Source organism: Meriones unguiculatus, chromosome 20 (genome assembly GCF_030254825.1).
Source record: "Meriones unguiculatus strain TT.TT164.6M chromosome 20, Bangor_MerUng_6.1, whole genome shotgun sequence".
In the NCBI taxonomy this organism is placed as follows: domain Eukaryota; kingdom Metazoa; phylum Chordata; class Mammalia; order Rodentia; family Muridae; genus Meriones; species Meriones unguiculatus.
The window spans coordinates 69,585,134-69,607,039 of NC_083367.1; the positions used below are offsets into that span (position 1 = coordinate 69,585,134).

General features: G+C 44.8%; 1 protein-coding gene across 6 annotated transcripts in view; it reads right to left on the reverse strand.

Annotated features, from left to right (window-relative positions):
* Plekhg1 (pleckstrin homology and RhoGEF domain containing G1) overlaps positions 1 to 21,906 on the reverse strand; it is a 208,500-nt gene that overhangs the window by 120,152 nt on the left and 66,442 nt on the right. Inside the window, exon 1 of one of the 6 annotated variants that reach the window (XM_021644471.2) lies at positions 43 to 190. The exons of the other annotated variants lie outside the window; for them this stretch is intronic. Within the exon in view, the coding sequence (XP_021500146.1) occupies positions 43 to 160 (118 nt within the window). The 5' untranslated portion in view covers positions 161 to 190. Of the gene's footprint in view, positions 1 to 42; positions 191 to 21,906 lie in introns of those variants that run through there. 6 annotated transcript variants of the gene reach the window in all.

Sequence of the window (21,906 nt, forward strand, 5' to 3'; positions counted from 1 at the left end):
TTTAAAGAGTTTTCCAGCCACATCAAAGTATTAACAACATACCCTGAATCCGAATTCCGCCTTGTCTCTGTGGGGTGGGCGGCTTCCAGTCTGCTCTCCGGGGGGAGCTGCGATTCCTCCAGCCTCTGACCAGTGTGCCCACCATGGTGGCTGGCAGCATGCTCCTGCGGTCTGGCTGGGATGGAGGGCAGCCTGGTAGGCTGCCACCGGCAGGAGGATCGTGTCCTGCACAGTGCTCCACCCAAGGAAGACAGGCCTGGGCAGTTCCGCCCACCTCTGTCCTCCACCCACAGCCTCAACTTGCTTGTGTCATGAGACCTCCCTCAGGAGGCCCAGGGAAAGTATGGGAGATGAGACAAGAAAAAACACACAACAGCAAAAATTAGAAATGAGAGTTAGGAAGAGAGGGAAGCAAAGGAAAAGAGCAGTCATTTCATAGAGGTGCCTATCTCTGTGTGTGGTGTGGGATTACTTTTGATTTTTTTTCCCTAAAAGCAGATTTTCAACATTGAAAAATGGCTGTGAGAGGTGAGAGGAGTTTGTACCAGTCTGCGTTGGCCTATCATTCTCTACCACACTGGAATTATTTCCGCTTAACCCTTTCTCTGCGGGACCATCCTTCCCCCACAACAGAGCTGGTTAACTTAAGCATTACAGTGGCTTTTGAGGGTGGGGAGGTGAAGAGGTTTAGCAGTTCCCGGCTTTGTACAGTCTCCAGGCCTTTTCGAAAACGGGCTATTTGCGATGGACTGACCCTTTATGAGCTAGCTGGTGGCCTCACTAGGAGTACTGAGGCCACACTGATAGCGCGTGCTTGCTCACAGGTGCCCCCTACCGTCCACCATGCCAGGTGTGTACAGGTGAGAAGAAAACCTGCAGTAAAGCTGGGGAGCGGGGCCAGCCAAGCAGTTCTAGAAAGCTCATGGGTAGCAACTCTGAGTCCCGTATTCCTTCAGCCTAGGCAGAAAGGACGGAGCCTGAATGAAACGTCAGCAGCACAAGAACTATCGCTATTTACTGTCATTATGACTTTAACCATTAACTAATGGAATGATACACGTATAATTTCACATTTTCTCCTTTCCCAAGATATACCTTGGTTAATTTAAATAAGCTTCAGATTGCTTCTTCAGAAGCTATGTAAATTAAACAAATCCCTTGAAGTGGATCACAAGTTTTTTTGTTTGTTTTGTTTTGTGTTTTAAAGGCTATAATTCCCACAACGACACATCAGTGTTTTAAGGACACATACTTTATACATGCAATTTACACATTTATTTGGTTCACAGTTCCCTACTATTTTAAACCCTTTCTTTTTGTCTATTTTATCTATTTCTGTTTTGTCCTTTTTTCTTTTATTGTAATCACTAGCATGTTAAGTTTTGCTGTACCATTTCTGCGTGATCCTTCCAGAATTTAAGAAAATGGTGGTATAATTGTATAGAAGGACTGTGACCATGGAGGATGGGAATTTAGAACAGCATGAACACTGGACGCTCTGGAGTCTATTCACACCCCAACCTCAGCGTTAGATCAGGAACCACTGCGGGTGGAAAGGGCATACGGCAGGAGGCCCAGGTGCTGGTCCTCCTGTGGCGGTGGGGGCATCTCCATTCTTTTGTGGGGTGGCATTCCCTTGTCCGGGAGCAGCTCTGGCCACTGAGGGATGAACAGAACTGCAGTAGGTTCAGAGAGAGCAGCGCTCTCTACAGGGCAACCATATCTATCTAGCGAAAAGGGTGATGAGGCCTCCAAGCAGCTCAGTTTCCAGCCACACCCAGACTCACAAAGACAGGCTTAACCTGCCTGCTGATGGGGCTACTCCCTGCACGAGGGGGCAGCCTCCAGAGAAGGATGGCATTAGAGCCAGGATGGGCATCAGCAGAGGTCCTGGGGCATGTCCAGGACAGGGTCAGGAGCGGAAATGCAGCTGTGTGTTACCTGAAGTCATTTCTCTTTGCAACCCTGTCTCCCACTGTAAGGGGCAGAACAGTCTGGGAGATGAGCTGTTGGCATACACACACAGAAGTCATCTTTGCCCTCTTTAGGGTGGGGTGGAAGAGACACCAGCAGTGCTAAAAGCAAGGGATCAGGCACTAGCTCGCAGAGCTCTATCAACTACCTCCCGTGAACCTCTTCTCTAGTCACTACTGCTGCTACATCACCGAGAGCCCGTCTCCAAAGAGCACAGGCTGCACACAGCTTATGGCCAAAGCCATTTTGAAGCAAAGAAAACTGCCCAAATCCAGACACCCAGATCCCTCCAGAGCCACTGCTGACAGCCACCAGAGGGGACAGAGGCAAATGAGGCCAGAGGATGTGGCAAATACAATTCTCTAAACCTCCCCCCTTGGCCTCCCCCGTCCCCCTCTCTGGGCTTTCTTCTTCCCCAGGCATCCAATCACAGTGCTTCCCACACTAAGCTTCGTTCCCTGTTCTGCCTGCCTCAGTCAGCTGCTCTTCCCCAGCTGCTCTGGGGAAACCCCTCCCAGGGTCGTCAGGACTTTCCCCCAAGAGGCTCCTTCTGGACATGGGTTGACACCATTGCAGGAGGCCACAATATCTTCAAGAAGTTGGGGCCCAAAGCTCTCATCACCGTTTTGTCCAGCACAGCGTATCACTGTTTTTTGCAGCCAGCACATGTTTTGTTGTGTGAAGACTCCATTCTAGAGTTCTGAGGGCAGGAACACGGAGCTCTTGGATCAATGTCCATCCTTTTTCTCTCTACGATTCTTGCTGGCTTCCGCCTCAGGTGGCACCCTGGTGGCAGGTGCTGCCTGTGGGCATCACTCATCTTTGCTCTACTCCACATCCCCTCATAATTCCCATGGTTCTCTCACCTGTAATGTTTCATCCCACAACAGTTTGTCAATGGTGCCCTTCCTCTTCCAACTCCACACAGAACGATACCCTCAGTTCTACTGAAAAGCGTACCCTGGGTCAGCTCGCTCAGTACCTAACACTATGCTGTCCTCCACTTGCTGGTGGCAGCAGAGGACCACTCAGCATCCACAGTCTCCCCCACAGGAAGCTGAGCAATGACCGTGACTGCGGTGAGAAACAGGACAGGAAGAGGAAGAAGAGTAATGTCCTGCCTGTGAGGTCAACTCCACCCTTCCCAGTCCATACAAATGCACTTCCTCAAACAGGTCACACTGCAGGAGAGCTGAGTTCTCCCACCAACATACAGGGCAAGGACGTGAGCTCATTCTTTCTCCATATCTGTCTTCTATTATGAACGTTCTGAAGAAACGCATGCGTTTGCGGCGTGTGTGGGTGTGTGTGCATGTGGGCGCACACGTGTGTGCATATGTGTGTGTATGTGTGTGTCCCACAAACTAGTTCACAGCCACTTGCTTGTAACTTCCTATGGTGCCGATGAACTACTAAGACTTTTAGATTTCATGGACATAACTACTGCCCCTCCCTCTGCAGGGGATGAGGACTGAGTCTGGCCATGTAACTCTTGGAGATCCTTTAGGACTTAATGTGACTCTGGACACCAGGGACACGTGGCAAATGCTGACTGAAGGGAGCCTGCTGAGCTTGGGTGACATGGCTGACAACTGTGAAGACAAGTACCGAGCTGTTGGAATTAAACAAGCCCGCCATCTTGAGCAAATATGTGACCTCCTCCTACTATTTCTGGAGAAGTTGCTGGAGTTAGGGTCGGACTGGGTGCCGGATATTTCTCCCTCAGTACTAATTTTTAAAAACTATTTATTTTTGTGTGAATGGGCATTTTGCCAGTGTGTACAAAAAAAAAATCATCCTAAGTGAGGTATCCCAAAAGCAGAAAGACACACATGGTATATACTCACTCATATAGACCTATAAGATAGGATAAACATACTAAAATATGTACAGCTAAAGAAGATAAACAAGAAAGAGATCCAGGGATAAGATGATCAATCCTCATCTAGAAAGACAAAGGGGATGGACATTGGAAATAGGAGAAAACAAGTAACAGAACAGAAGCCTACCACAGAAGGCACCTGAAAGACTCTACCTAGCAATGTATCAAAGCAGATGCTGAGACCCATAACCAAGCCTTCGGCAGAGTGTAGGGAATCATATGAAGGAAGGAGGAATTAGTATATCCTAGAGGGGACAGGGAGCCCCACAAGGTCCAAATATATCTGAGCACAGGGGTCTTCTATGAAACTGTTTATCCAACCAAAAACCATGCATGGATATAACCTACAAGCCCTACTCAGACATAGCCCATGGTAGCTCACTATCCAAGTGGGTTCCCTAGTAAGGGGGACAGGAATTGTTTCTGACATGAACTCATGAGCTTCCCCTCCCCCCTGAGGGAGGACCAGACTTGCTAGGCCACAGATAAGGACATTGCAACCATCCTGAAGATACCTGATAAGCTAGGGCCAGACAGAAGGAGAGGAGGATGCCCCCTCTCAGTGGACTCGGAAGGGGGCAGGGAGGAGATGAGGGAGGGAAGGATTGGGAGGGAAAGAGGGAGAGGGCTACAGCTGGGATACAAGTGAATGTATAAAATTATTTAAAAATAAAAAATTAAAAAAAGAGAAAAAAAACCTGTTTATTTTTGTGTGAATGGGCATTTTGCCAGTGTGTACATCTGCTCCACAAGCATGCAGTGACTGTAGAGACCAGAAGAGGGCGCTGTCCCCTGGATTGGAGATACAGAGAGCTGGGAGCCACCATGTGGGTTCTGGGAATCGAACCTGGGTCCTCTGGAAGAGCACTCATTTTCTAACCCAGCACTGATGTTTTGCTTTGTTTTCCCTCGGCTGGTACTGCAGGAGTTCCTGGTTTCTACTTAACCTCTCCTCTCCCACACACTTTTCTTAGGGGCCATAATCAAGAGTAGGACAGATATGTGTAAAGTGGGAAACTAGTTAATTTTCAGAAAGCTGCCTTTGATTTGGTTCCTATCGTTCTCCTGTGTGGAGGGGGTCACTTCCGCTCAGCCTGAGAAGTATGCTGATGCCTACCTATCATAAGACATGGCTTCCAAAGTCAGTAACAAAGGTAAGAGTTAATCTCTGCCTGTCTTCTGTGTTCCCAGTTCTCAAACTGGATCAAAACCTGATTAGATTAAAAGGTCTTCTAGGCTTTGACACCAGACCCAGCAGCTGACAAATTAGCTTCTGGACACGGCATCTGAGGAACAGAATAAGTCCTGAAGATGAATGCTTCCGGCTGGTGCTAAGAAACATGGAGCATTCTTTTTAAACCTTGGTAATCCATATTGAATGGTTGTGTGTTACAGCGAGCTTTTATACCCTGGATGCTGGCTCCTAATGTGAACCGTGGGTAGCCGTGGTGCAGTATTTACCTTGATAGTGGACATGAATGAGCAGCCCTTGAGTGTCTTGCATGGGCTACAAGGCTCTCCCAAGCAGGGCTCAGTCCTTACCCCGTAAGTACATGGCTGATGGTTTCACAAGGGCAGTATGACCTAGTACTAGGATATACAGATGGCTTCACCAGGCAGACTGCTTTTGGATGTCCCCTGATCTACACTAGAGTGAGACTTGCAAAACAGATGTACGAGCAAAGCATTAACTGTAAGAGAGCTATGAAGAAAGAAATGATTTTGACAGGCTTTACAGACATCAGGATGGGTAGTGTGGCAAGGCAGCAAGCTCTCTCCACACCACAGTGAGCTCATGACTTTGAAGTGATTGATGTCTGGCCTATCGCACTATGCATGTATAATGCTAGTGCCATTTCTGCATTCAGGGCTAGAGGGAAACGGAGGAGGCACAAAATTGAGGTTCACGCTGTGGGTCCCCAGCTGTGGGTTTCCCACATGGTGGGCCACACAGTCCTCTGGGTCTCTGAGTTCTCTCAACGTGGTCTGCTCTGGACTTGGCAATGGTTTTTGGAGCAGAGGATTGCACACAGAGATGATAGCCTTGTGTCCAAAACTGCTCCAGAGTCTAGGAGATAACCCTATTTTCTAAACAAAATGTATAGTTATTGGTCTGTGTGCAAGTCTCACATGAAGAGCAAGGGAAGAAAATGCAGCACTTTCATTTTGATTATTATTTGTTTTAGAGATTATTTGTTTATTATTTATGTAGTGTTCTGCTTGCAGGTGTACCTGCATGCCAGAAGAGGGCACCAGATCATATTATAGATAGTTAACGTGGTTGCTGGGAATTGAACTCAGGACCTTTGAAAGAACAGTAAGTGTTCTTAACCTTTGAGCCATCTCTCCAGCCCCACATAGTATCTTTACAAGGGATAAGCAAAAAGGATGGCGTTTAATCACTTCCGGTCTCTGAGTGTGAAACGCAGCTCGGACTGAACTGTTGTGAATTAGGTGCTGGGCAGAGTCCACTTGATCACAACACTGTTTCCTACAGGCCCAACATCCAGCAATCAGTACTGCATGTTCACACACGGGTGGAAACCGGGCAGACACGGACACACACCGTTTCTGCTCACAGAAACCAATCTGGAGGGAAAATCACTTGCAAATTCATTTAGGATTTAGGTCTCACAGCTGGGCATTATTCATTTGCTCTCACGGGTGTCTCTCCTCCTGCGGCCTGAATGAAGGGAAAACGTGCCCACAAACCTTTCCATCTGACCCACCTCCCCTTGACCCAGGGCTTGACTCCAGCTGTTAGCTCCTCTCCTTTCAGTTCCATCCAGCCTGGCTCTCCCACCACAGCTCTCCATGATGCCGCTGCCTAATCCAGGCGGTATTTATGAGTCTTTCTCACAGAACTTCTTGGCAGCATCTGGCATGTTTGGCCACCGTTTTCCTCTCAAAGCAGCTTCCCCCTAACCTGGCTCTCCTCCTACCTCCACTGATGTTCTTTTTCAATCTCTTTTGCGGAAACAGCCAGAACCCAGCCATGACTCAGATATTCTCAGCTCAAGTGTCTGAGCACAAGGCGGGATGGCCAAGTGGCTGCTCTATAACCCAACTTTGAGATTTCACGGGAAACGAAAATGCAATCCGCTTAGGATGGAACACAGACATCCTCGCGACTCAGGGTCCCAGCCAGAGAGTGGCACCACCACTGGCTCTCTGTCTGCCAGAAGAGCTAGCCCCCCTCCTTTTTCTCCTTCACCCCAGACAGTCAAATCATTACCAACTCCACCCAACCTCTTCACTTAATTCTCTATTACAGAGCCATTGCGTAATCTCTACCGGCTATGTTGAATCTGTACTAGAAGAATAGTCCAGTAGTCTGTCTCCTGGAAGGGGCAGGCAATTGTACCATGCTCTTCCATACTGCGAACCTGGTGACACCCCACCCAGACACGCTTCCATGCCTTCTCATTAATCTAGCATAGTGATCAAAACCTTCAACGTGTCTCAACCCATTCCTCCTTGCTAGCCTTCCCAGCCGTGAGCCAAATATCCTCCAGACCCATTACTCTTCTACTTTTCTGGTGCTCCTGCTGCCTCAATATTATTTTGATGTACCCACTTCAGCTACAGCTAATCTGTCAGGATTTGGATCAGACACCACCTCCTCAGCTGGGGAGAACATTTTTTTTCCCCCGTCCTGGCATTTATAATAACTATTTGGTTTCTAGCCACCGTCCCTACTAATTTCGCATATACTGTGACAATGGGAGTACTTGTATTTATTTATTTATTTATTTATTTTAGCCACATCAATTTCCCAGAGTGTGAATTGGTACCTGGAATTTAGTACCTATTCAATAAAAACTTGTTGACTATTGAATGAATGAATGAATGAGTGAGTGAGTGAATGAGTGAATGAATAACTATTACACACCAGAGCCAGTATATTAGTGAATAAGATATTTCTATCGCCACTGTTGTAATTTTAAAAACAGGCCATTGTTTATAATTAGACACTAAGTTCTGATAAGGAAAGCCCATAATTCTCAGACCATTCCCACGGGAAAACATGACTTGTTTTACATTGCTTCCTTATGCTATGGTTTCTCCGAGGAGAGAGTTGGGGTTAGATGTGAGATGACTTACATTGATCTCCAACTTGGACTGAATGTTTGCTCTCCACACCTAGAAATGCTGTACTGATGGACACAGCCACAAAGCTTGTAAAATCTAACTGTGCCTTAATATTCATTATAAGATCAAAGTATGAAAGAACTGCTTAATTTGTATCTTTTTAAAAAATATAAATGGGCCAGAGGGATTGTTTAGTGGTTGAGAATGTTTGCAGCTCGCAAAGAAGAACCAGATTTGTTTCTTAGCATCTCCATCAGATGACGCATCATCATCCATAACTAATGCCCACTGCTGACCTCTGTAAGCACCTGCATGAGCATGGCACACCTACTTACACTCTCACACACACACACCAAACACACATTTTAAAAAATCCTTTAGAAGGCACAGAAATTTAGAAAGAAAGGCCATGAACGGAGCTACCTACAGCCAACCCTCAAAAATTACAAAAATTTCTATTTATTTTCTCTGCTGTATCAAAGGAAAAGACTATGAAATATAGTAAGAATTTGTTTGACATTGATTTTGTAAAAAAAAAAAAACCTGTCCCTTAATATTTTATTATTTATGTTTATTATTTATGTTCTCAATTATGAAAGGTGGTGAAGATTTATTATTGGTTTAGAGTCTAGTGTTATTCAGTTAAGGTTTCAGAGACAAGACTGATGTCCCCAAATGGTAAAACCCACCTGCTCAGCCACATTTCAAAAACATCTGAGAATGTTTGTCTTTGAATCAAATATGCCTTTGGTTCTCCTGCTTAGAACAGATTTCAAACAAGACCTCAATATTTGGCAGCTGGAAAGAGCCATCTGCCGTAGCAAAACCTTTGTTAATTGTAATTCTACCCTGAAATTTGAACTCTATAAAACCCGGGCACTCTGAGTTAGGTTGGTAGGGAGCTGGGAGCTGGGGATTGTGCCAACCTCTCTCTCTCTCTCTCTCTTTTAAGAGTATGTGGATTAATTACAAGGTGCTGATCGACTGGGATTAGCCTTTATCCTTGCCTGCATGAAATTAATTCCTACCACTTACATCAATTAGACTGGGTCAAGATGGGTAATTCAGGCTGAACCCAATAGAAGAATCCTGTTTGCCAGGGCATCTGACAACCATTGAACATGGTCTGTTAAGGGGAAACTCCTGCTTATGTGTGGAGAGTTATTTAATAAGACATAAAGACTTGGTCTCTTTTCATTTGTTCTACGGAACCACTAAAGCTTAGTTACACACTGGAGAATTTAGGTCCCTCTGGGAGTGGTTTAAAGCATTTGTCTGTAAAGCTGTTTACTTTTTTACCTGGAAAAGCTGTTTACTTTTTTGGTGGGATGGGGCTACAAGTTGTCCTAATGCTGCAGTGAGCACGCATGCCAGCATTATTTCAGGCATCACTTCAGGACGCGGAAACAAATTGAAAGCTTGTATAAGGCGTCTCCCTTTACGCCTGTTTAAAATATTTGCATGGACATTTTAATAAATGAACAGTTGGCTAGAACATTTCTAGATAATCAAAGTTGGACAATCCCTATTTATAAGGACTTTTCTGTGACACTCTCACAGTCCACCCCCTTCGTCTCCTTCCTTTTCTGCTGTGACCCTAAAATCCACCTGTTCCCAAACCTGCTCTAACTTTTGCATCCAGATGGAGGTGAACATAGACTTTTTCCTGACTGTAACTATCGCTATTAACAAAATAATAAAAGAAAAATATCATTCTGGCAGCCCAAAGTGCTAAGCATGCTAAACAATTTTGTCCCAACTTAAGTAGAAAAGGAACTGTGCAGACACCGGAGTTCAGAATATAAAATCCCTTCTTTGGCTAGCCCAGCCTCTTCCGCAGGGGCATGTGCCTGGTGCTGTGATGAGCACACACAGGCCTCCAGCCCGTGACGTGCAGTCTCAGTCTTGTTAGTGTAAGGAATTCTCAGGGCTTGACTTCCCACTAGGAAAATGAAGTTTTTATCTTTAGAGACAAGAGCTCAAAGTAAAACCAACCCAGGAAGAGGATAAAAGACTCAACTTTGCGACTGAGAAAATCCAAACGGTGAGGCTGAAGGTGTAGGCTCTCCCGCCAAACCCTCCGCAGCCCAGGGCAGTGCGTGTCACGCGTGTGTTGTTCATCACACGCTCCAGCCTTGCCCACCGTGGACGAGGAAATGGTACCAGGAGACAGATGACCGAAAGGGTGACACTCAGTAGGCTTCTATTCTTTCTTAAATCAGTCCCTCCTAGTGAGTACTCTGTGGAGTAGAGGGGGAGGAAACAGGACGCCTTTTACTTTTTTTCTCAATGGAACTGGCAAAACAATAGTTTTAGTTTGTTTGTTTGTTTGTTTTTTAGTATGCATACATGTGCGGGCGCATGTGCACACATGGAAACCAGTGACGGATGTCAGGTGTCTTCCTCTATCATTTTTACCTTGCTTTTTTGTGACACACTAAATTTGAGGCTTGTTGACTTGGCTAGCCTAGCTGGTGTGTGAGTCCCAGGGCACCTACTGCCTTTGATTCTCCAGTGGGATTACAGGTATGACGCACACTAAGCTTTTTACATGGGTTTTAGAGTTTGAACTCAAGACTTCACGTGAAAGGTGCTTTACTAGGGATCCACTGCTCCAGTACCCCTGTTCCCCAACACCAGCTTGGTTTCAGGGCTCTGTGTAGGAATATAGAGCATCCTAGAGTCCCTTGAACTGGGAAGTGCTCTTAGTCACATTTACACACGAGGAAGCCATCAGTGCCTACAGACAGGGAGAAGACAATGAACTGTGTCTACCAGGACATCTGTAGAAACCCTGAGAGTCTTTCCCTGAGATGACAGCAGAGTCACAAACCACACGGAGGTCTGAAAAGAATGCAGTGCTTGCACACATGTTTAACAATACGAAGAGCTTTCGGTGAGTGGGGCATACCCCGAGAGCGAGCGTCTTTGGAACATGTCGCTGTGGTGACTTGCACTTCTGCCGAGAAGGCTGAAAGGCTAATTTTCGGTGGCATTAGGACTGCAGAGGCAAGCCAGATTCCCATTTCCACACTCACACTACGGAACCAGAAGCAGAACATCTGAATGCACATCAAATAGTCTTGCTTTCTGGCAGACTATGAAAAAAAGAATCAGCCTCAGTGTTTGAAGTTGGCGTTTGTTTACATAATGCAACCAGCCATGAATGCCAAACACAATAATTAAATGTTTTACAAGTGCAAATCTTGCCAGGATATGTAATTTAAGGAAAGTGGGCAGAAATAAGTACAGAGCTGATACGCAGCAGAAAGAGCTGAAATACTTAGTTCACATCAGTCAGAAGCAGACTCACAAAAGACGCTGCTTGTTTTGGTTACTGCTGCCTTCCGTTTGGATAGACACGGTGTGTATGTATGGATGGGACATGGTGCTCTTCTTTTTTAGCCTAACTTGGAAACTGAGGACTTCTTGGGCTGGGGAGGTGGCTCGGTGGTTAGAGAGCTTGTTCCACAGTGTGAAGACCTGAGTTCAGATCTTCAGCCCGCCACGTAAAAAACAAACACACAGGTGGCCACCCGTTTCCCTGCCCACCGAGGGGAGGAGGCAGGAATCCCAAGGCTTGCTCTCCAGCCAGGTTAGCCAAAACGCTGACCCTCAGGTTCACTAGAAACCTTGTCTCAATAACCAAGGTGGAGGAGAGACTGATGAAAGGCCTCTGGTCTCCACATGGACCCCACACACCGTCCTTTCATATTACAGTAAAAACCACCTGTTTAGCAGTGAACTTAAACATCTCTAAAGAAACAATATAACAACCGCCTTCTCCCTGTCTTCGTCCCTTCAATTATCAAATAATTCTGATACTCTCCTCTATCTGTCAAAATCTACTATTAGTGACTTGTGTCAGTTTACTGGCTTTTGTTACAGTAAGTGGTTATTAAGGTTGTTTTCTTCCAAAGGACAGAACTTCTAAAGTCATAGTAAGATCGTCTCTAATCTTCACAGTTGTATATCTCTGCAAACAATGACCATGCCCCATGGCACCTCTCAGGAATTTAGAGAACAAGAGAAAGCAGAAAGGACAGCCGTCACTGCCAGCTAGACTTTGCCCAGGACTTTTCAGTTCTTGGTGCCATTAAGGCAGCCATGCGGGGAATCAGGCTTTTTTATTGTCTGCAGATCCAGGTCTCCCAGCAGACAGGTCCCAGCGCTGCTTTCTGAAAGGCGGTGATATGAGGTAAACATACCAAGATGAAGACTTCTTATAGCACTTTCTTTATGATTAGCTAAATACTTGTTCCTTGAATCTATGCATATATGTAAGTGAACTCTCTAAGTGACAGGATTGTCAGTACCACGACTGGCCTACAGTATGAGGCTCCTAGCTCTGTTCCATTGTTACTCCCCTGCCATTAATGCAATTGGGTACAACAGCTACCATGAATCTGCAAAAAGCTGACCTGTATTCATCTCTCTCCTACTTAAAGCCTATAGCTACATCTCACTGCCTTTTCAGATGAAAGCAAAACACCTTAGCATGGTCCACAAGGCCAATCAGTATAGATTCCTTGCCAATCCAACCCAACCCAATCGCCATGGATCTCCGGCCTCCCTGGTTTGTAATTCATGCATTTGTTAATTCTTTCACTGAAGTCCTATGGATCTTCTCTAATCTCTTGCCAACCCAAATCTCTTAAGCCTGCCCTCGTGCTCTTCATAGCCATCACTGCTGTTAATCACACACTTATTCTGGTTTTAAAGCTCCACTAGACTCTAAGCTCCTTAGACTCAGTGGTCCTTAGCACCTGCCACAGGAGTGAGTTGATTACAGCCCTCACCAATGCTTTGTGGAAAACTGCCTGAGCACATGGGGTCCTTGTCTGACTCAAGACTTGACAATTTATTCATAGCTCGATGCTTTGGTTCCAGCCTCACGGTACTCCTGTCCTTTCTTCTTTTGAGAGGTACTCTTCAGATGGAGGAAGAAGAAATAGCAGGAAGAGCTGTTTCCATTGTACCATTTCCACAGCCAAAAAGACTATTACTTCATCTTCACAACTAAGAGGGTTGTGACCTCTACAGAGCTTTTCATATATGCTTGTGTGATCCACGGTTCCCCAACATTCCTAGGAGGAATAGGGAACCCCAAAATGTCACTGAACTTTTTAACATATAAATGCGGAGGTTATTCTAATCCCTTAGTTCTAGGATTAACACGGTGACACAATTCCAAGGGCGCCATGCACAGATCTGAGGTCAGCAGCACTGTGGACAAAAGGTGTTCCCACTTTCAGTAATGGTTGCTTTCAGTAACTGTTCCACTTTCTTCGTCATGGCTGCTTTTTCTGGATCATTCATCCAGCTTCTCGTGGGTTTTATTAAGTATTACAAACACAACAGTTTTTTCTACATGTCTTAAAAGCACAATTTAAAGGATCATATCCCTTGTTGAGTCAGTAAAATTGAGAATCTATGAAAATAGAATCTATTTAAGCCAAATTTTTATTAGAGCCTCCTCACCTCCCAGAGTACTGCTGCTTTTTGAAAATGTATTTCTCTCCCTCATTGTTTATTTATTTTGGAAGCATAAATATGTATAAAAATACAAGTGAAGAACCAGTATTTTTCTTCCATCAAAATTTATGAGGCATATGAACAAAGTAAATAACTCTCTGATTAAGGTCAGGGGTTACATAATGTCAATGTTTTCCTGGAATGCAGCCCGGTGAGAGCCACACAATGACAAGGTGTGAGGGCAGCGGAGGGCCTCTGGGCTTCAAGACCTGTCGCCCAGGACTAAATAAGCCACAGACTGCAATGTCATGGAAGGTGCTCCCACATGAGTCCTACATTCAGGAGACTGAAGTCGGAGAATTGTACAGGTTCAAGGCTAGCCTGGAATGCATGGCAAGACTTTGTCTCAAGACAACAACAAACCTGGGGCCAGAGAGTATTTTGTGATTTATTTTACATGTCAGCTAAGGAGTTAATGTCCCCAAAGCCCAAGGCCTCTGAATACCAGCAGATGCAGTTGAAAGGGAGCCAGGCATCTAGCCATCACATAATGACTTCTGTAGACCAGAGGTTACCACCAAAGCCTTTTCAGCTTCAGTCCATTCAGGCAAAAGCCTTTTTTTTTCTTTTTTTCCCCCTCTTGGCGCCCGCTTAATCCCATTAATTACAATAGAAACACTGCTCACTTATCTACAACTATTTTCTTTATTTGATTTTTGAAGACTTACTTTCCTCTGTGTCAGAGGGTAAGCTGTCAAGTCTGGGACCTCCTTCTGTCCTTCCTGAAGCCATAGTGCGGTTGTACAAGCATGTGAGTTTAATCACAGCCATTGGGACTGGTGCTGGCAGTCATCTGAGGCTATTCTGCAGAACTGGGTGGGGGAGAAAGAAGCCACGAGAACAAGGCTCAGCCTACAATGTCTAAAAATAAATTGGGATTAGCAACTGCTTTGAGAAGTTATTGTCAGATGTAGGGAATATATTGGTCACAATAGTCTGGCTTTCATTTTATGTACATTTAAGGTTAAATAAGACAAAGTCTGTTTTACATTACTTTGTACAAAATAGAAGCATTGGGGAAATGCATCTTCTGTATCATCAGAGATTAAAATACTTTTCTTTCTAAAAATAAACTAACATTTAGATAAATGGAACAAATTTTTAATGGTTTGCTGTACTCTCACCCTCAAATGTTCCACTCATTTTCAGCACTCCCATATAAAACATCATAATTTTTAAAGTTTTTATTCAAATACTTCAGAGCAGGCCTGGTTAGGAACACAGAACCCAGCTCAGCGGAGTGCTGAATTCCAGTCTGGTCCTTAGCCAGCTCAGCTCCATGGAAACCACTGGTTCTACAGATAAAAGGACAGTTTAGTGCTTAAGAATTGCCTCAGACTTCCCAATAATAGAAATGAGGCTGAATATGGGTACAATTTTTCAAAAGAACCATTAAAGTTTATTGTGGAAGATCTCAAAATATCATGTACACATGGATACTCCAGAAACTCAAAAAGGGCTCTCCAAGAAAGCCATGATATTCTCCCCCTCCAACCCAACTTACTGTGTCTCTCTCTGTGACTCTGTCTCCCACTGTCTCTTTCTCTGTCTCTGCATGTCTTTTTGTCTATCTCTGTCTGTCTGACACTCTCTCTCTTGCTCTCTCTCTCTCAACACACACACACAGACACACAGACACACACACACACCTTTTCTTTCTGTTTGCGGAAGATACAGATAGCCAGCCAATGCTTTACATCTGTCCTTGGCAGAAAGCGGCAACCAATGCTTTACATCTGTCCTTGGCAGAAAGCGGCAACCAATGCTTTACATCTGTCCTTGGCAGAAAGCGGCAATGAGGGTCGGCCAGTCTATTCGTGGGCCCCGAGACACAACAATACCTGTGAATATGAGGCTTTTCTACTGCACAGGAGCTCTCACATCCAATAAAAACTCACTTCAAAAACCCACATCAGACCTGCAGCATTGGCCTTTACTTTCGCAGCCCTGGAAAACATTGGGGCATCCTGTGCACAAGAGTCTTCAGAGCTTCCTTTTGAGTCTCTTTGTCCTACAGAAGCAGACGCGTGGCAGTGGTGGCTAATCTTCATTGCTAACTTGACTGCATTAGGAATCACTATGGGAACACTCCCTTAGATGTGTCTATGAGGATGTTGGAATGAAGTTTGTAAACAGAAGCTTTATTCTATTTCAAATTCTCTTTAAGTGTCCTGTTTGGACAACAGGACATCATATATCAAAACTTGTTGATCGCTGGTCAAAAGAATTTCACGTGTAGAAACTCTTTTTTGAAAAAATCCGGCTATAGAAACAAAGGTTTGAAAAAACTATAGTCCTAAACTCTTTGGGGGATATGAAGAGCCTGAAATCTAGGAGTTAGGCAACCAAAGGTAGCACAAGCCAGCCCCAGAGCATGTTTGATCAGGCCCAGTTTTCATGCTGCATGACTTACATGCTTGGAGTCCAGGTGCGACACAGATTGAAGCAGCCAAGCAGTTCTTACATAACCCACCATGCTGTCAGCTTTGACCGTCCATTTGACACAACCTAGAGCCATTTGAGAAGAGTTTCAAGGGGGGATGTCTACACTGGATTGACCTGTGGGTGTCTGCGGGAGGCGGGCTCACTGAGGTTAACAGGTGCAGGACGACCCAGCGACTGTGGTGACACCGCCCTCAAGGAGGAGATCCTGAACGGTCGAATGGGAAAGTCGCGCCAAGCACAGCCAACAACAAGCCAGCATCACCTCATCCCGTCTCCGCCCTGGACTGTGCATGTGGTGTGACAAGCTGTCCTGGGCTGCCTAATCTGCTGCTGTGACTCCCAAAGTGACGGCCTGGAGTTGAGCTAAAATAAAGCCTTTCTCCCTGAGGTCGCTTCTGGTCAGGCTATTTCTTATCACCGCTTCATCAACGAACCTAAACTAGCCATCTTTTATTTCTCGCCACTAAATAGCAGATGCACACAGAAGCTCATTACATATACATCCCCTGTGTTCCTTTTAGTGAGACTATCAAGAATCCTGTAACATAAATGTGGTTATATGATGACACGTATCCTAGGCGAGAAATGGTATCTTTCAGTTCTTTTTTTTTTTTTTTCCTTTCAGACACGGTCTCACGTAGCATAGCCTTACCTGGAAATGGCTGTGTAGCTCAGGCTGGCCTTAAATTTTTTTATCCTCCTGCCTCCACCTCCCAAGTGCTAGACTCACAGGCACAGGCTGCCACACTAGCTCGTGAAGTGCTAGGGGTTGAGCCAGAGATTCATGCATGCGAGGCAGGCACACCACAGACTGAGCTCCCCCCCACTCCCCACGTCCATCTTTTGATGCCATCACTGCTTTTCTCTGGACCTCAAGTCTCGCACAGTGAACACAAGATGCTTATGAACGGTTCTTCGCTCTGTCAAAAACAAACAGCTCAGTAACACCGCAGTGACAGGGTCCACACTGGCTCACAGGTTACCTGAGGGTAGAATCAGGCCCCAGTAAGGAGGGTCACGCAAGATGGCTAACAGACACAGATGAAGAAGGAGGCACATGGGATGGAAAAATAACAGGGGGAGGCATAACCGATTAGGGGGAGACCACAGACGCCTCTGCCGCTGGAAGCAGGTGTTAGCTTGTGATGACCTCGCCTTGCACTGCGAGACCTTGAGTGTCTTGGTTGATTTTAGACGACCACAACTCCATCAATGTGCAGAAATTGGACCATCTAACCCTTTTAATATATTCTGCTCAGGAAGCTGGGTGACATCTATGTAACTTGTTTTTTTTTTTTTTACTCAGAGTCCAGAATAGAGGAAAGACTCAGAATAAACCACAGATCTCTGATGTACTGTTTGCTGTTTTAAAAAGATTTATTTTATTTCATTTTATGTGTGTGAGTGTTTTGTCTGCATCTTTGTACGTGTATCACATGTGCCTGGAGTGCAGAGAAATCAGAAAAGGGCATTGGATCCCTTAGAACAAGAGTAATACAGGTGGTTGTGAGCTGTCACGTGGGTGCTGGGAATCAAATCCAGGTCCCCAACTGACCTTAACTGCTGAACCATATCTCCAGCCCCTATATTGACAACAGGAAGCTGTTGTTCAAACAAGACCATTTGCAACTTTGAAGGAAGGAAGGTAGGTGGTGCTCACCTATTGGAGGACCGTTCTGTTCTGTGCTGGCTTTGGAAGCAGATAGACTGCAGTGATGTCTGTATTCCATGCCCTTCAGCCCTAATTGTGCTTTCTTCCCACTGCTCCAAGGTAGGGCTCTCCAGGCCACCTTGGCCTCCCTCCATCCCTTTGCCAAACCTTAAAAACCAGAAGAGCTTGACAGCTTATGTCTTGTTTTATAAGGGCAGCAACAACCTTTCTGCAGCAGCCTGTCATGATCCATTCAGGACACGGAGACAGCATGCTCCAACAGGAGGAAAAACCAATTCCCCAACCTCTACTTCAGGGACTAAATCAAAACATTATAGTTTTGACAGGCAGGAAGAAAAGTTTAGCTTTTAGTGTCTTCTTTTTTAAATAATAGGTGGTGCTGGGAAAGGGAGAAGACAGGGAAGGACTGCGGATTTCTTGAATAACTTGCAACTTGCAAGACTGTGTCCTAAGCCACTCTGAGCCCAGACCTGGCATCTGGAGGCTGGAGGGGACTTTCTCATCAGTAGATCATTAGACAGGAAAGACAGGGCCCCACGCTGCTGATGCGGGCCTGTTTGACCCAGCCACTAAACGCCACAGCTAGGCTGCCCCTGGGCTGCAGCCTAGTTCTCCCTGGTAATCTGAGCTCCCAACCAACCTCAGCAGCTTCTTGGTTTGTCTCCTGCTTTGATCCCTGTCCCCACAGCCTATGCCCAAATCCTAAAAAGAGACGAAAAGAAAGCATCTCTGATGGTGATTTTCATTTAGAAGTCCCTATAGGAGAAGCATCCCAGGTGTACAGAGGCTATTTAGGTTGAACAGGCTGCAAAGAACAAAGCATCACTGGCCTGGGCCAGGCTCTCGGCACAGTTGGTTCTGGATACAGCAACGGCTAGATTTGGGGCACCTTCTGTTCAAGGAGCCTGCAGCTGCTCTGATCGTAAGATGGAAGTGATATATCATACTTGTTTATAAAAGGAGACATGTCCTCCACCAAAGTGTAAGACATCTGAGACTTTGCATTAGTAGGCAGGGCTGGGAGTGAGGCTCTGGCAGATTGCATTAAGGACTATGTTATTTAGTTCTTTCTTTGGAAATAAAGAGAATGCAGCGCTGACGTATAATGGCTCACTTTAGTGGACATAATTGGCTGATCACACAGCACTAATGCTCTGTCTCCCTTCCTGACACTTGTTCTATTGAGGCTTCCTCATCCTTTTCTCACAGACTCACGATGGAAGAGTGGCTAACATCATTCCCAGCTCTTCATGTGGATCCGGACCAGCGTAAGCCAATCAGTGAACGGCCTCATTACTGTTACAGCCTCATCAGCTTGAAAGAAGAGTTTCTGTTTTCTGGCCAGGGAAAGGACTTTCTTTTTCTTGGTTCAGATGGCCTTGGGAATGGATTAATTCATCTGTGTTCAACAGCATGCAATGGCCATTTAAGGGAGGTGATCTGAAAAAGGTCAACTCTAAGTATGGCTTAGCAGAAAAGTAGGGAGAATCCATGGTAATGTCTCTGAGCCACCGAATCTGTGAACATTTAACTCCAGCATCATCTCAGCAGTAATTTAAATATACTTATATGCTAGGCTAGGAAGTGGTTTCTATGTTTCTAGTTTTTCTTCCTGAACATGTAGTGATCTGTGAAAATAAAATCCATTGTATGTATGTGGTGTCTGTGTGTATGTGTGTGTCTTGATTGTTTTGATTTTTGGGTTTGGTATTGGGATAGAACCCAGGTCCTTTTACTTGCTAGGCAAGTATATTCTTCCACTGAGAGAGATCTGCAGCTCACGTATTTCATATGCTCTGACTCTAAGATGGTTTACTTGTGAGCCACATTTTCCTGAATCATGAGACCATATCATTCAGTCTGTTTGGATATCTGCTCAGAGAACCATGCGTTGAAGTTTATCAGAGATGGTTCTGGAACACTCATATCTAAAGATGATCAAGTCCCTTATATAAAAATGTCATGGTAGATATTTAATATAGGATAAACATACTAAAATCTGTACACATAAAGAAACTAATCAAGAAGGAGGACTCTGGCTAAGATGCTCAATCCCCATTCAGAAAGGCAAAGAGGATGGATATTAGAAGAGAAAGAAAACAGGGAACAGGACAGGAGCTTGCCACAGAGGGCCTCTGAAAGGTTCTACCCTGCAGGGTATCAAAGCAGATGCTGAGATTTATGGCCAGCCTTTGGGAAGAGTGCAGGGAATCTTATGAAAGAAGTGGGAAATAGTAAGACCTAGAGAAGACAGGAGCTCCACAAGGAAAGCAACAGAACCAAAAAAATTTGGACAGAGGTCTTTTCTGAGACTGATACTCCAACCAAGAACTATTCATGAAGATAACCAAGAACCCCTGCACAGATGTAGCCCATGACAGTTTAGTGTCCAAGTGGGTTCCATAAAATGGGAACAGGGACTATCTCTAATCTGAAGTGATTGGCCTATTCTTTGTTCACAAAGTGAATAAATCATAATTAATAAAAATAAAAATTAAAAAACAGGCAAAAAATGTCATAGGCTTTGCATGTAATCTACATGCATACTACAGTTTACATACTTGACATTATCTCATGTGGCCATGTATGTTTCAATACTATATCATATTTCAATACAATGGAAACATGACACACATACCTGCTATACAGAATTATCAGTGGAATAACAATAATAAGGTCTGTAATGCTCTGCACAGTTCAATTCAAAACATATTTTCAATCCACAGTTGGTTGAATCCATGTATTCAGACATGGGCATGGATGACCAACTGTATAGAAGAATAAACAAAACTAAATAACTTGTCTAGAAGGCTAAAGCCAGAAAAACAGAGTAGGATTGAGGTAAGTCTCTTCATATAAGCATTTGTGATTTTTAGAATTAGTATTCCCAAAGTGTGGGTCACTTTTGAAATTGTAAGTCTGAATCAGCCTTCAGAAAATTTATCAAAATAGCCAGAAGAAAAGATTTTCTTACTGTCTTTGAGGATCATCAGAAGAATGGTCACGGAGAAAGGAAACTAAATGATCACATTTACCATTTCACAATAGTTTAGTGGGTTGTATCACCGCTTTCCAACTATTTTCTATCCTCTAAAGTGACTCAAGCACATGTTTTTCATAAGTGCTTCAAGTTTCTCAGGTAGGAACACTAACTTCATAAAAAGAAATGCAAACTATGGAAAGTTGTAAAATGTTTAGTCTCAAGAATGCACAGTTGAGACTTCTGTCCAGATGTACAGAGTAGTAAGAGAGTTTGCTGAATTTCAAAATAAAAGAAGCTCATCCCTCATCCCCATGAGAATTTAGCACATCACCACTCTCTGATCAGACTCCCTTGACCAGTGGTACAGACAGAATCAACTGTAAAATGGACAGTGTTCCAAAGGATTCTTGGTAAATGGCTGTACAAAAAAAAAAAAAAAAAAAAGAGGGTTTCATATTTGTGTGTGTGTGTGTTTGTTAGAAAAAGAAAGGGTGAGAAGGGAGAGAGATGAACAGGGAGGGAAGAGAGAGAGAGAATTCCTCACTTTGCTACCACGGGTTACCAATTCTTTTAGACCATTGTACTTAAGAAGTTAAAGATAACCAGGAAGGTTAGGAGTCTAAGAAGAAAAAGGCAAAGATCTCATCTTAATCACCTTCAAACTGACACTGTCCATTCTTTTTGTATTCCCATTGGGATGCATGTTGGTTCCCTGTCCAATACCACAGAGAATACCTAAGACTGTCAGGTTGTAGTGAGGCAGGTGTGATTTGACTCACAGCCTCAGGGGTGCTAGAGTGCCTTGTTGGTCTTGATACTTTAAGGCTTGTGGTAGGTCAGTGCATCTTAAACAGGAGCACAGGGAAACAAGCAGTAGCAGAGAAACGGGTTATCACTCCACAGCACACCCTGAAGGTCTACAGACCTCCTTCCTCTAGGCTTCACCTATTAAATTTCTACACTGGTCCTGTCCCCCAATGAATAGTACCTTGATAGAGACCATACCTTTATCACATAAGCATGTAGGTGACACTTAAAGTTTCTACTTCAGCAGGATTTGTGAATGGAGACTGTGCTGGCTAGTCCTATGTCAGCTTGGCATGGAGACTGCAGTTATCTGAAAGGAGGGAACCTTACTTAAGAAAGTGCTTCCCTAAGATGGGGCTGTAGGACATTTTCTCAGTCAGTGATCAGTGGGGGAGGGTCCAGCCCATTGTGGGCGGTACCATCTCTGGGCTGCTGGTCCTGGGTTCTATAAGAAAGCAGGCTGAGCAAGCCACGGGGAGCAATCAATGGCCTCTGCATCAGCTCCTGCCTGCAGGT